This window comes from Dromaius novaehollandiae, chromosome 1 (genome assembly GCF_036370855.1).
Source record: "Dromaius novaehollandiae isolate bDroNov1 chromosome 1, bDroNov1.hap1, whole genome shotgun sequence".
In the NCBI taxonomy this organism is placed as follows: Eukaryota; Metazoa; Chordata; class Aves; order Casuariiformes; family Dromaiidae; genus Dromaius; species Dromaius novaehollandiae.
In genome coordinates this window covers 47,100,599-47,116,116 of record NC_088098.1, presented here as the reverse complement: position 1 = coordinate 47,116,116, position 15,518 = coordinate 47,100,599, and the positions used below count along the sequence as shown (strand labels likewise).

Below are 15,518 nucleotides of genomic sequence, written 5' to 3'. Positions count from 1 at the left end.
GACCGCCCTTGGCGCCTCGGGTTGCCATCACGGCGCCCGCCCCCCGGGGACTCCGCAGCCTGGTCTGGGGCGGCCCCGAGCCCACGCGGTCGCCTCAGCTGGAGAGCAAAGGCGGCCTCGGCCGAGCGCGGCCCGGGCCGCGGCTGGAGGCCCCGCGCCGGGCCCCGGCGCTCCTGCCCGCCGGCCTCGCTGCCCGAGGGAGGCACCGGGCACTCGGGCTCCGCGCCGCCCCCTGCCGGGGCTCCGGCCGAGCGGAGGGGCCGTGCGCGCCCCGCTCCCCCCGCCGCGCCGCGCCGCGCTCCGTGCGGGCTGGCGGGCGGCGCGCGGCGGGTCCGGGGTTGCGCGCCCCGGGGCGGGCCGCCGCCAACCGCCGCCAGCCGCCAACCGCCGCGCTGCCCGCGCCCGGCGGCGCCGGGAGGGGCGGGCGGGAGCCCGCGCTGCGCGCCCAGCATGCTGCGAAAGGTAAGCGGGGCGCCGCCCGCACCCCGCGCCGCCGCCTGGCCGCACGGCGCCTGCCGGGGCCGGGGCCGGGGCCGGGGCCGGGGCCGGGCGGCGGCAGCGGAGGGTCCGCGGGCGGCGCGGGGGGCGGCGTGGTGCGGCCGCCAGGGGGCGGCGGCGGCGGGGCGGCGGTTGGGCCGTTAACGGTCGCCGGGCGGCCGCGGGGGGCGGCGGCGCGGCGTCTGCGCCCTGCGGCGCGGGGGGCCGGGGCCGGGGCGCGGCGCTGTCCATGGTGGGGCTCGGGCGGGGCCGCGGCCCTCGGGGCCGGGCCGGGCGGGGGCTGCCCCTGCCCGGGGAGCGGCGGGGAGGCAGCGGCGCGAAGGCAGGCAAACTTTCCCGTCTGCGGCCGGAGCCTGCGGGAAGGGGGCGGCTGGTTTGCGGCTGGAGTTGCCATGGATGCCGGTGCTCCAGCCGGCGGTGCCGGCGGTGCGGGTGAGGCAGCCGGGCAGCGCCGGTCCGGGTAGCGGGAGGGCTCCCCGCAGGCGCCCGCGGCGGCTCTAAATGTGGCGGCGAGGGAGGAGGCTCGTCCCGGCGGCGGAGGGTGAGTGCGAAGTGCCCGGAGCCGCCGGATGGGGCTCGTCGGAGCGAGCTGCCGCGCTGCGAATCGGCCATCTGCGCGGGGCCGGCAGCCTGTGGCTCTCCTGCCTGCCCCGGCTGTGCCCTGCCCAGCAGCACGTCGTTCCTGGGCTGTAACATCTTGCTTAGGGACGCATGGAACCGCGCATCGCTTTTACACTAGGCAGTAATGCTGTTTGCGTGACGTGAAGGTGAATGCGAGACTTGCGACTGGTGGAGGAGCTGCTAAAAGCAGTAGAAAAATAACCTGAAGGAATGAGCTGAGAGGAGGATGGCTACCCCAGCTGTACTTTGGAGCCGGATCCAAAGGATGTTAAAGTCCATAGGAATCTTTTCCCTGGTGTAACATGTGCATGCAGACCTTACAGCTCCTCACATAATTCTCAGCTGCCCTTCTTAAGTGCAGGATTTAGGTCTAGGTGGACCCGGGCTGGTTTTGGTCATTGCTGAAACCTGGCTATAACAGGCAACTGACAGTGTAGAAGGAGCCTTATCAAAAGACTGACTCATGTAACTGCTCAGTCTTCTTGTCCCACTTCTGTTCTTGTCTTGCTCTTATTTTGTGTTATTTTTGCAGATTTTGTTGTTACACATTTAGACCCATTAGCTTGGGATTGTTGCAGCAGCTCAGAAAACTGGAGTAGCAAGCCATCCCACAAAACTGATAAAAAAGCGTGTGTGAAATCTCTCGCTTTTGTGTGTGGTGCGTGAGATGGTGAGAGGCTGGTGTTCTTTTCAGCACTTCCCACTATGCTGATCGGCGTTTCGATGGCTGCGCTGAGTTTGGCAGCGCCTGGCCAATGCAGAACAAACAAGATGATTGAGGATACCTTCCCTTTGTTTGGAAGAGGAACCCTCCACTTAGCCAGACTGCTAAAAACCAACATTACTAATCTCTTTTTATAGGTAGTCCCAGAGCAATATTTTATACTGTTAGTGTTAATTATTATGTAGTTGTTATATAGTTTGGACAGCCTGAGTAAGAGAAAGATGATTATTTCTGTTCTGGCGTGGTGACTAATGTGGAGGAAATGCTTCATCTGATTTTTGCCTTCTTCCATTAGCCTTCATATGCTCCTTTGCTTACTAGGACAAAGACTGCAGAGGTGGTCAAGAATTGAAATTAAGGGCTCCTTGAAGGCCAAACTGAGCTTGGGGATTGTGGATACAAGGCATCCAAGTCTTTTTTCATCCCTAATTCTGAGGCTGTGCAAGGGCTGAATCCGAGTTTGAGGACTGCTCTAAACTACGCTGGCAGCCTGTTCTGTACTGGGTGTTAAGCTTGCTGCCCATTACAGAGTGACCCCTGTGCCAGTTCTAGGCCACTTGCACTGAACTCTTTTACTGTACAAAGAGAAGGAGAATGGTACAAATAGAAGTTAAACTAAGCTACCTTTAGCCTAAAATGATAAAAATAGTAATTCCCAGTTCTTAAGGAACACCTCAAGGCTAATGAAGGCTGCCTGAAGAACCTTTTAAGAGAGAGAATCTCCATTAAGGAAAAGGCACCAAATTATAAAAGGAAGAACAACTCACTTGCAGGTCTTGCTTTGGATTACAAGTGCCCAGATCCTGTTTTAGGCATCCATGTGGAGAACCTTTGTCACTGAGTTGATGGATCAGGTGCTTAGCCTGCTGTGGTAGTCATGTTGGGAACTAACAGAAAAAATCAATTTTATGCCATGGCTCTCTAGGCTGGAGTGTGAAACCTCAGTGTTGATTGCCTTGTCTACTCCTGTTTCTCCTCTGCAGTTCTGGAGGAGCTTCCATCATCTGTCACTTAGCATTCCCTTTCTGCTTTTATATCTTTCAGGAGGGAAGATAAACTAGGGAGAAACCTCTGCTTTCCCACTGTTCCTCCTGTCACGTGATTTCCCAGTAATGAAAGGGAGACTAACGTTTGGGACCTCCCTGACTTTGCTGTCTCTAAATGCAGTTGATGTTTCATTGATTGCTTTAAAAAATGAATTAAGCTGGAGTGAATTGGGCCACTGAGATACAGAGCTGAAATGCTTGCACTGGGTTTAATATGCGTCAATGAATCAGTGTTAAATTCACATCTTGCCTTTGGATCAAATTTTCAGACCTCTATCTGTGCTCATGAATGAGCAGTAAGTAGGGAAGTTGTTTCAAAATGTCTCAAAAGCATAGTAAAAACCTGGAGTTTGTTGCCAGAGAGGAAAATAAATATATCCTTGCCCTTCTCTGTGGGGTGTGGTGAACTTCAGCTCTTACATGGAGAAAATGTCCCCAGGAGGATGGGTGGAATCAGTGAAATTTTAGAGTCTTGATGGAGCTACTATTGAGGTGTGTGTGGGGGTGACCCTTCCCTTTACTGAGCTGTTGGTTCACCAGGTGATCTGATTTCTGGGAGAAGCCTGCCCGCTCCCTGTGCTTTGGTCACCACTGTAGGGTAAATCCTTCAGGTAGTGCTTACCTGAACCCAGCAGTGGTACACAGATGCTGGCCTCTCGCAAAAGCGACACTGTGATGCTGCTCCACGTATGCTCCCCTGCCCTTTTGCTCACCAATGCAGATGTACAGCTTAGGCAGGTGACCCTCATCGTGCTCCTCAGGTCTCTGCTATAGTTCATGAAGGAGAGTAGCTCAGCCAAAGTGAGGGTGCTGTATGTGGTGGCAAGCTACGTGAGGAGGAAGGGAGAACACCATGGGGAAGGATGGGCAGTAGCATGACACTTCTGGTGGGCTGTTTTCAACGGTTTCTATTGACCCTGGAGCCTAACTGAAGCTGCTCTTACTCTGCACTCCTGGTAGGGAGCAGTTTAGATGTCCCTGCCTGCTGCCTCTGACCTTCTACTGCCTCCAGCTACCTATGCCTAACATGCGCTCTTTGACAGTAGTGCTTTCTCTGTAGTATTAGTGAGGTCGAGGTTTCCTACTTCTTCTAGTGTTTTATTTGAGATGCTTTGCAGGAGTCTCATCTTTCCAGAGAACGTGCTCTAGCCTCTCTATATACTCCCTTTTCAGACTCGGGAAACATAAGGCCTGTATGTAGAGAATTTCCTAGCCACCATACGACTCTGCTTTTCCTCCCTCCCCAGCATGATCAAAATAGTTAAAGAAGAAATAGGCATTTCCAAATATTTTCTTGGTTATGCAAACACACTTTCTTAAGAACACCATTGTGTAGTGTCTAGCTGCTGCATCCACATTCACAGTTACTGTCAGTTGAGGTAGATCCGCTTGATTTCATTGCAGCTGAAAGACCTGATCCTTTTCCTCCCATACACTATTAACTTCCCTGAGCTTCCTATTAGCATCCCTATGTAAATATAAGCAGGAAGAAAATCCCAAAGGTTTTTTCTTGTTTCTACATACCTTTCCCCTATTCAAATAAAATAGACTGGCATTCTCATTAAGAGACAAGCTCTCTATTGGAAAATGTAAGAAGGAGGTAACGGAATTAAGAGAGAGGGGAAGAGAGACTAGATTTCCAGGCAACTAATGGAAAACCAGTTCCCCAAACCTCAGCATTCTTATTTCTTTGAACTTTTTCTCTTTCAGCTTCTTTAGCCAGATGACCTACCTGTCTTAATTTACCGTATTAGGAGCTAATTTATTAAGCCTGGGCAATCTTTCACCAGATCACTGAGGTACCTATTAGATTTAAATTCTCATTGGCTGCTTTTGTTCTCATTTTGAACATCAGCACTGTGTATCTTGTTCATTTTCACTAGGGAAAACAAAAGCCCAATTCACATGGCAAATCTGCTGGAGCTATTTTTTCAGGCGAGATGTATCCACACTTGGAAATCAGTGGAAACCAAACACATCAACAAGAAATTAGCATTTAGGAACAACAAAATGAAGAAGTTAATATGGGGCGATATACTGAAAACCCAAGTCTGGCTAAATAAAGTGTGTAATAAAGATGAAATGGTGTGTTGCTTTGGTTTTTGTTATATCTCATTTAAAGCTGTTAGGTATTTTTGTCTCTGATTCTCAGTAATTGGTAACTACTCTTGTAGGTACATATGAGGAGGGAAAGGGAATAGCTTGCTTGGTGATAGTCTGTTGAATTCATAAAACAATTGGGCACAGTTAGGGGGAACATGTATATCTTAACAGGTACAGATCAGTGCTATATCTTGTTATAAATTTTAATCACTAGATGTTTGAGCAAAATGAAAGCTTTATTTTTAACCACATTGCCACTGTCTGTTCTTTACAACTTGTTGTGCAAAATTGTACATACTGGGAAAATCTGCTGTTGCTTTCAGATGCTCAGAGCTCATCTTCAAATAATACGTAGAGCTGTCAGTCAAGGACTACACAACAGGGCTGAGATAATAATGAGATTTTCCTTACTCTGCTGTTTTGGAGACTCTGCTGTTTCTGTGGCCCGCAGGGAGTAGAAAATATGTTTCCAGTTAAATCCATGACAGCAGATGAACTTAGTTAAGCATTAGATATAACAGAGCTAACATGCAAGTGGTTTAATTTGGTAAGAAACAAACCATCCTGCGATGTGGGAGCACTGAGCAAGTTCTTGCTCTGAGCAAAACGTGGTGAGGATCGGAATATGAGTTTCTTGCCTTCCCACTGGGCTACTAGGAAAAATAGGACAAACAGACAATCTGTGATTCCTGCTGGAGCTTGGGCAGCCCATGAGGGTTTAAGTGGATTTTAGCATTTCTGCTGGTGAAAACGTAGGTGCCTGGAAGAGTTTAAGTGCCTAGCAGATTACATGATGTGTGAGTGAGGATTTTGATAGGACATCAGTGTTGGTCTTGAAGGACTAAAGATAAGGGGATTTGCTACCTTTACTTCAACCACTCCTATTTGCTGAAGAATTCAGCTTTCCCATTACTGCTTCTGCTGTTTTATCTCTGTGACTCAACTGATTGGAGCCACCTCTGCAAACCATATATATGGTGGAAATACGGACATGGGGCAAAGATTTCCTAGTGCTTAAAAGGGCTTGAAACAATAGCAACAGAATAAAGGCGACCAAGACTGAGACTTCAGGTTCTATGGTGGTGGGTGTTGCTGACAGGCAATAGATGATGGAAACATAACTCCGTCTGCTCTGCAATGTAAACTAGGATGTTTAAAAGATAGACTAGTATTTCTGCAGTTTCAGAGCTCTTAAGCTGGAAGTGTCATTGTGGTGTAAGTTCATGTTGATGAACCATCTCAAATATATCTACCATCTATTTAGAATCCGTGTCCTAAAAATTATTTTCTTAAGATATTAGAAGAAAGTTCTTTGTGGTTAGGCAGTGCGGAGCCAAAATTGAATGGAAAGTCTGTAAGGATTACATATGTAAGTCTCTGAGCTCACGTTTGAAAATGGTATTTAAACTACTAAAGTGCTTTTGACTGTCTTTTTATGGGGCATATTTCTACCTGACACCTTTGTTGGCAGGTAGAGAGGAGAGCAAGCAGTAAATGGCATGGAGAGGAAGAATTAGGGAATGGTTGTTTGCTGTCTCTTTCAGTAGAAGAACTGGGGGCATCAAATGAAACTGTCAAGCAGGAGGTTCAAAACAGAAGGATACGCTCCTAATTTAGCTATAAAACTCCTTGCCATTGGGTATTCTGGAGGACTTGAGTTTACATTTGGTTCAGAAACCAAAAAGACAAAGAATACTTCAAAGGTCACTGAATACAAAATTAACACCGCTGCCTCAGAAAGTCCTTGACCCGCAGATCACTAGCAGCTGGAAAGTGTTCTGGGGAGTGTCATTACAGGATTATTCTGTTGTTATAGTCTTTCCTAGGCATCAGCTGTTGGCCACTGTTTCAGCCAAGATCCTGGCATGGATTTAGCATGAGCCAGTATGTTCCTTATCGTCCATCACCACAAAACTGAGCCTTGTTTTCCGCTGAGATTACTTGTGAGATATTGGACCTACTGGAGTCATACTGTTGATTAAGCAGGTCAACTGAGAAATGCTTTATGAGTCTAAGTTGTGTCAGAGAATGTGTGCATAACTTATGACTGAAGCAGTGGGAAAACAAATAGAGGAAGATTAAGATCTCTTATGCACCTTGGCTTCATTGAACTAAAAACAGCAGGAGTTTTTGTAAGCTGTTTCTTGTGCTAGTGGCCTGGCACTGACTCCTGTTCAGGGGAATGGCAGGTCAGAATGGGTGGTTGCAAATTTCTGTACAGGCTGCCTGCGCCAGAACCAACATTTCCCTGTCCTCACGTATGTGAGCTGGAAAGGCCAGGGAATATTGCCCTTGGACACAGATAATCAGTTCTTCTGTATGTTTTCCTCCTCTGTCCATAGGTCTCAAACTGCTTTATGAAGCACTTCAAGGGTAGAGAAACTGAAGTTTTAAAGGGTGATCTGTTTTCTATTATATCTTCTAGATATACTTATCCTTACCGCCCTACACTGTTTCCCACTGCTGCATATCTCATTTCCACAGATTTCCCTTGCTCTTGGCTGTCACTGAGCTCTCACCCCACTGGCCTGCACAGCGCCCTGCGCGCCTGCTGCCCAGGTCCTGCTCAGCACAAAGTCTCCACCGCTGTTAGATCCCTCGAGTCCCGTGTTGTGCTGCAGCCTCTGCTTGCAGCATGCAGCCAGTGACCCAGAGCTGACATTTCTGGACCAACACAAAGCACTTGCAAAATACTCAGAGCTCTTTTCTATTTGCTCATAATTTTTGCACGGCAACACACGTAGAGGTGGATGAAACTTGGCAGGTGTGCATCTCAGAGCCCTGCCACGGTGCCCTTAGTCCTGAGCTTGTGACAAAGCAGAAGTTAGCACAAGGAACACAAAAAAGGGCAGTTAATCCCTTTCTCTTGTGTTCCCCACTACTAGAATGTTGTCTTAATGTCAATCCAGTAAAGTCTAAATTTTCAAAAATAAGTACAGAAAAAGATCTCTGAACAGAAATAAAAAAAGAGGACAAGTGTGTCAGTTGACCTTTCTGTTTGCATGGAAAGGGGGGAAGTCCTTTAGCAAGGATTGTTTCCAAGTCTGCCCAGTGATAAAACTACAATTTCATGAGGTGTTTTTGTTTCCATTGTCTGGGCGTATAGCTGTGCTGGTTTGAGTGGCCAAAAAGATAGAGTTAATAGGGTCACCATGAGATGAATTCCTGGTAAGTAATCCATGGGTCACTATTTTTTCCTGTCAGTCTCTCCTGCAGTCTTTTGCAATTAGTGCAAAAAATGGATTCCTTCTGTCTGCCTTTTGAACACACAGCAAAAGGATGTCTAAACATTGGCACCGGGGGGGTTGTGTTCCTTGTCTCCAAGGCTGCCTGTTTCCTCTGGGAGGAGATGTGCCTCCTGGCTTGGAAGGAAGGTTGCCCGGTGCATCTCCCAAGCAGCAACACCCCCACTTCCAGCTAAGGCAGCTACCGTTGAGCAAACCTGCACATTTCCTGGAACGTTTCAAGAACAACGAGATCGTTTCATATTAGATTCCATGTAGTTTGATGACAACCAAAGTCTCCTTAAGGTATAATATGTGTTGCTGACAGGTGTGTTGTCTTGGCTGCTTTGTGGTGAGGCTTCTAGGCCAGATATCTCAAACTTTTCAGAGCAGCAGAATATATTGTTAACTCTTCATCACTGTAAACCTGGCACAGACCTGAGGTCCTAGGCATAATGATTGTACCCCCCCCCCCCAAAAAAAAAAAAAAAAAGGGCATGTGGCTCTGTGGATTGGGTTTGGGATTGGTTAAATGGGTGTTCTGTTTCCCCTGGGCCGTTGACCTGATGTGTGATCTTTAGGCGAATTTGTTTGATCTTTTTTTGCTGTGGACTGTCTTGTGCATGTTGTAGGTATGGGAACCTTCTGAACACTAAGAAAGACTTTCAGACATCTTTGATATTCTCCAATTATAACGTGAAAAATGGCTAGGGCTCACCTTTGCTGCCCTACTGTGACATCTGTGCTTGATCTCATGTGGATTCAGGACCTATAAAATGAAGGCACAGGCTCTTTGGTCGCTAGGTTTCTGTCTCTGAACAGTTGATCTTAAGCTATTGTATTTAATGTAGTAGAACCTGACCTTGAGTGCCACAAGCCACTATAAAACAAAAAATTTCACTGGCCCAAATTATTTCTGTCAGAGCTGTTTTTAATAGAAAATAGGGTTTTGATATTAAAAAAACCTGCAGAAAATATCTTTCTTCAGAAAATATTAATTTTTCCCTGAAAAACTAACCTCTAGCTGAGAGATGATTTGAAACTTTTTATTCTTAATGGGAAGTCAAAATCTTTTCCACAAGGGGAAAATAAACATTTTTTCCCAACAGCAATATTGTGATAATGCTTGCTAGTTTGATTCAGACACTCTGCTTTTTTGAAAAAAAAAAGTTGAAATGTACAGCTATTTTTTTAAATTTTTGTTCAACCTGGACATTTGCTAACGTATAATTTTCCGTACCAGTAACTGACTTTGCAAATCCCTCAGTAGTTCTCTATCCTTTTCAGATGCACTAAAAGCTGTTCTGTCAGCTGTTCTTTTTTTCAGTCATCCTTTTCTTTCTATATTTCTCTGCTTACTTCTGGACAGATGAATAAATACGCTTTATAACATATTTTAATTATCTTGTTTTTTGTCAAGATAGTATTTCCAGGTAACACAATTAATTAAGACTCCATTAACTGTTTAAAGAAAATATCCCCTAGTGGCAGTCCTTTGGTACTGGCCTACTTGGATTGATCATTGCAAAAGGATGTATAATACGTATTGACTTGCTCAGAAATGAGGGGGAATTTTAGTTCTTTTTCATGCTCTTTAATGTGTAAAGCAAGCCTGAAGACAGATTCTTGCCTCTGCTTTTTACAATTTAGATTCAGTTTATTCTGGTCTTCCTGAAAGCTAGATTTGAGGGCTATTTTATTTTATTTTGTTGAAAGCAGGGCTGGTTTTACAGATTTGGGGTACCTCTGCAACAGATTGATTCCCATATGACCTTTAGCAGAGAAGGAACCAGAGCAGCTTTTCTGAGGTTTTTGCCATTTGCATTAACTCCTGGCAGAGTTACAGCCATGTCCGGTCTTGCAGCTGTGTCCGATCTCTGATGCTTTTTTTCTTTCCCTGCCAGCCCGATCTCCCTGCCATTCGCTTACCACCTGAGCGGGCAGTCCCTGGGGATAATTGTTCGGCGTGTGGGAAAGCTCAGGTGGACTGAGTTGTTCAGCCTAGCTGCTTTGCAACACAAAGAAGACTTTTGAGAGAGTTCTGCTTTAACTGCCATTCGCTGATGCCAGTTTGTCTCCTGATGCAGACAAACTCGGGTTTTTGTGCCTTGCAAAGTGCTCTGAACTGGAAGGCTTTTTGCAGCTGAGCTCAGAGACTACCTTGATGAGGGAAGAGAAGAAGAAGAAGGTCTTTCTGCAGGGCAGTAAGTGTCATATTACAATAATAATGTTTGATCTTTTTCATTACTGGGGAGAAATGAGGTGTGACAGGAGAGTTTTCTAGGCTATCATCCTACTGCCATCATTGTGGAAAACATGTAGAATGAATTGACAGTACACAAAACGAAGTGTATCCAGCTTCGAGTGATAGCCACAAGATTTTCCTGACAGTCATTCAGCTATCGCTCCTCTTTTTAACAGGTGATCCAAGAGGGTTTTGTAACTTAACCTTACAACAGGTGACTTTTTTAGACTACTTCTTTCAGATGTTAAAAAGTAGGGCTGCAGCTTTAGCAAGCAAGAATGTGTAACTACATACATAATACTCTTATAATTCACATGCATTGGGAGAAAAATACAGATTTATTTCTTGATAGCATGGATTACCAGTCCTAGGGGTGAGACTAAGTGGTCAAGTCTTTTGTGCTTGGCTCTGCTGCTGCCAGACACAACAGAAATTTGGAATAATTTGAGAAAAATATAGTTATTTTTATTCAGTATGTCTCCTACAGAAATATGGTGGTACAGGAGGAATAAAGGAATTTGGAATCACTAGTAGTGGATAGTAATCTAATGTAAATCCCCAGGCAGGTTAAATTAATCTATTCTCGGCATGGTGCCCAGAGTAGAGTGGAGGGGGAAGGGATGGGAAGGGATGAATCAGCTCTGGTGTTTTGCAAGATTCTCTGTTCTAGTTCAATATTGTCTTGTTTTCTTTGCCTGAATTTATTCCTGACAGGTGGTGACAGAATGTTTTCATTAAAGGAATGCATATACCTTCCTAGAATCAGAGAAATCATAGCCAGTCCTCTGTGGCAAACTAGTATTCAGACTTATAAGCAGAAGGGTTCTCTTTGCTAGCTCCTTAAAGCTTTGGAAATCCTCACTGCTGCACAGTCTCCCTTCTTCTTAGCCCTGCTCTGCAGCAGTGAAGGAGGAGAGCACCCAAGTCACCCTTTCTGTTTCTCTTGCCTGCCTGCCGCTGCCTGGCGTGGAGACAGTTGTGAGCACCAGGCCTGGTCACAGCCGCATTGAGCCTCCTCTGTATGCAGCCACAATGCAGCTGTCACGCTGACATCGAGTGGGCTTGTGGCAGTACCGTCATGCATTTAACTTCCCAAACATATTTCAGCACCACTTGACTTTGAATTAATGATCAGCTCTGGCATTCTTTTGCTATGGCCTCTCAGGGCAGGGTACACTTTTGAAACTGCTGTCAGGAGAGGCTAAGCAGGATAAGCAGGATCTTCGACAAGCTGGGCACCGAAAGCACTCCCTTAACAGCACCTCTTTAAGAGTAGTACACGTTACTGGCACTTGCAAGGGACACTTGTGTCTCCTCTGTAAGCAGCTGGTGGAACCAGAGGAGATCCTGATGTTCATGGTTGGTCAAGCACTTCAAGTTTGAATCTTGTCAGTCTGGTTAGGATAGCAGGGCCTCACATATTGCACCAGTCCTTGGGAACTGGTCAGTTGAGTTTCCTGGGGTCTGTGCCAGCTGCTTTGGTTTCCTAAGTGTGGTTCCCCAGTGAATTTAAACGAGAATGTGGCACACTGTCAAGCAGCAACACCAAAGGGACAGAGGAGAAAAAGACTGTCTGTACTTGAGCAGGGTGGTCAACTGAATAGCTACTATTTCCAGCCTGAGGGCCAGAGGCAGGGAGTGTGTGTGGGCTGGGTCTCCATATATAGGGCAGCAAAGCAGGGAGGAAGAGGAGCTGTCTGCTGAACCAAGAAGAGTCATCGTGACTCCTAGCAAAGCCAAGCTTGCTAGAGGCAGTTTTTAATTGCTGGTTCCAGTGTGTTGAACCACCACCTCCAGAATAGCCTGCCTACAGCAAATGCTCAGGTGTTCAGACTGGGTTTACTGTTCTCTATGGCAACTAAATTTAGACAGAATATAATTTAGCAATGTGAGGCACAAATCACTAAATCACGGAGAAGTATGGCATTGCATCAAATGAGAAGAAAGTAAAGCTTTCCTCAAGCTAAATAATGCCCAGGCTCAGTTAATTTGTGACTTGCTTCTAGAGTCCATTTTGATTTCATAAGCACATTTTCTGCCGTGGCACTGCTTCTTTAGTGATTTTGAAACTACATGTGTCTTCTCCAGTTTTCACTGTGCAGAAGATCTGCATTGTTAACTTTACTCATCTGAGTGCTTTGTTCAGTCCCTTAGGTCTATGCAAGGATCAGCTTCGGTGCTTTGGCGGTTTTGTCTCACAGGGCAGATTTTGGCTTAACAGTTTTAGAGATCCTAATATGGGATGGTGGAAGGGGAGACATATTCACCACAGTGCTAAGTGTGCGTTAAAAGCCTATTGCCTTTATGTACCTTAATACCTGTATGGTTTAGGGCTTCTCATCTTAATTATTAATGTTAATGAGTCCTCATGACACTGCTGTGAAGTGATGCAGATAACTATTATTGCTATATTGTTAGATGAGAGGGCAAAAGAGAAAGTTTTGTGACCTAAGGCTCACCAAAGAAGCCAATGGGAAAAAACACTAGTTGCAAATGAATGTTTTCAAGACACTAGACTTTGTCTTTCGAAGACACACTGTTCTGAAAGCACACAGATGTGTAGGCACATGCATCAGTGCTCTCCTGAATGAGAAAATATTCCTAAACCAGTGCCTGTGAAAACAGTGCCTCTTTGCGATAGCTGGATGATTCTGCAAGGAGGATCTATCAGGTCTTTATGCCTATTATTAAACTTATTAAAGTTTTTCATCCTAACAGGGTTTAAGATTAGAGCTCATTTAGCAACCTCAGAGTTTTTTTCATGTGCTCCCTTCTTCCCACTACCCCAGTTTGAAAACTGAGATGGAAGGAGAAGGAACGGGTCAGCACCACCAGAATATATGAGGAGTGTGTGTGTTTGGAGAGGCCGCCAGGAAGCAGATGGGAGTAGAGAAAGCAGCTGAAGGAGGTGGCTCAGGGATGCGGATGTCTGACAGAGCTGTGCTAGTGAAACTCTGGCTGAGGGAGGAGGAGGATGGCGTGGATGACAGGTCAGAGGCATTGCTGGGAGCTTCAGAGGCTCTTCTGCTGTTACTTCCTTGGCTGGGCTCTGTAGGTCCAGGGCTCCTTCTGCCTGTTGCCATCCTTCTCCAGCAGCCAAAGCTTTCTCGGTGTAGTTGCCCCGTTGCTGCATCCACCTCCTCCCATCTGTATTTGTTCTCTGCTTCTCACAGCTTCTTGGCAATGTGCCGTGCAAGATATCATCTGCAGCCTCACTCAGAGAGTTATGCTATGCTGACCCTCCCATGCATTGTAAACTACTTCTGCTTCGTGGTGCTTAATCCTGAAAAGAGCTCAGCTCAGCTTAAACTAGGTGCCCTTAGCTTGGCACTTTGTGAGGCTGCCTTCCTAAAGGTGGATTTGTAGTTGAAAGCAACATATGTATTTTTAATTAAATGGTTTGGAAAAAGTATGTTAACCACTATAGGGCAGAAACTAGTATGATTGACTGAATTTTTCAGATGAAGTCTGTAAACTAATTCTAGGTTTATAAAAAACACTTTTTTTGGGGAGGATCTTCTTTAATTAAAAAAAGACAAGAATGAAAGCCTATTTTGTTATTATTACTTTTAAAACTCTATAATTTACTTCTCTTACAGTGGTAATGTTTTCTGATCAGTGGCCTTTAAACATAATTCAAGATTATTTGTTATATATAGTTGAAATCCAGTGATGCATTGGGAATAATATCTTGTAAGACAAATATTTCAGTATAGTGAAGAACTAGGACACAGATAATTATGGTACCTTTCTTATAAAATTAAGTTTCTGCATAATGAAATATCCATGAAACAATTCCAGTAAGGTAGTAGAAATGGCATAAAACTCACTGGTTTTATCCCTGCTGATTCTAATGCCCTTTGCAGACTGTGTGCTCTGAGCTCTACAGGCCTGATGCTGCAACTCGTTCACGGAAAGGCTGATCAGGTTCATGCGCCTGCAGTAATGTAGTTTCAGAAGCTCTAAAGGCCATCTTTTTTTATCCTACAAGTGCAGCAGTTGCTCCATGATACCCTATCTATTTTCTGCAGCCACTTCCCGTTCCGCCTTCCTCCGAAAGAGGGGCTCCTGCAGACACTTCTTCCTATGCTTCCTAAGCCCACACTGCTTTCCTCTTGCGGTCCCTCCACCAACGCCATGTCCCTTCAGGCCTGCTTGGCCTGCCCGGTGGGACTCTGCCCTCTGACATGCCTTGGCCGTGGTGCCCGTCTCCTTCTGTGTTACTTTGGTTGAGCTCTTCCCCATTCCCTCGCAGCTGCTCCGTGTCCCCTTCCCTGACTCTTGCTTCTGCTCCATATTTCTGCAGTCGCTGAGCTGAACGGGGTATCCAACAATTTACCCCTCTTCACCTTTCATTAAATCCTGCTTCTTTCATGAAGGACCCCCTCAGAGTTAGGGCTTTTGCAGAGTTTTGCCCTGTGACTACTATGTTGTGTGCCCTGTCTCTCTGAGGTACGTTTCGCTGCTACGATGCTCTTCAGACAATGAGGTATGAGCTAAACAGTTTATTCAAAGCCTTTTAACTAGTCAGAGCAGGATTAGATTCAGGTCTTACCTATAAACCTGTCTTCCTGAAAGTGGAGCAAAAACTGATGTCCCAGTTTTAATTAATGGTGTATTTTTAGCATTTTTCTGTTTGCCAGTGGGATATGTTGTTATGTGGGAACCAAACTCCTGTGATGCTTTGGCAGTTGTGCACCTCCCTAAACTTTCCAGGGACTCCTCCCAAGCAAACTGATGGAATAATTGATTAATGAAGTGTTCTGCTTTCCCCATGACTTTGATTTGCCTGTCTCGTGCTTTTGGTTCCCCTTTTAAGAATGCCAGACAGATACTAATAAGAATAATTAATGAGTCTGATGTCTTGGTATTTATGTGTACTTCATTTGAGATAAACACATGGGAATTATTTCATTCTGTGGAGTTCTGTGTAGTCTGCCACTAATGTTTAAAAAGGAGTACGTGAAGTCATATGCTGAGCTCACTCTATATAGCTTGCATTGCTGCACCAGACTAAGAATTAGTAACTTTATGGTACATTTTGTGGTGCTAGTTTA

The 15,518-nt window shown here is 45.9% G+C and overlaps 1 protein-coding gene across 1 annotated transcript in view; it reads left to right on the top strand.

Annotated features, from left to right (window-relative positions):
* Positions 1 to 420: 420 nt before the first annotated feature.
* TMCC3 (transmembrane and coiled-coil domain family 3) overlaps positions 421 to 15,518 on the top strand; it is a 152,816-nt gene continuing 137,718 nt past the window's right edge. Inside the window, exon 1 of the mRNA XM_064510300.1 lies at positions 421 to 462. Within this exon, the coding sequence (XP_064366370.1) occupies positions 451 to 462 (12 nt within the window). The 5' untranslated portion in view covers positions 421 to 450. The remainder of the gene's footprint in view (positions 463 to 15,518) is intronic.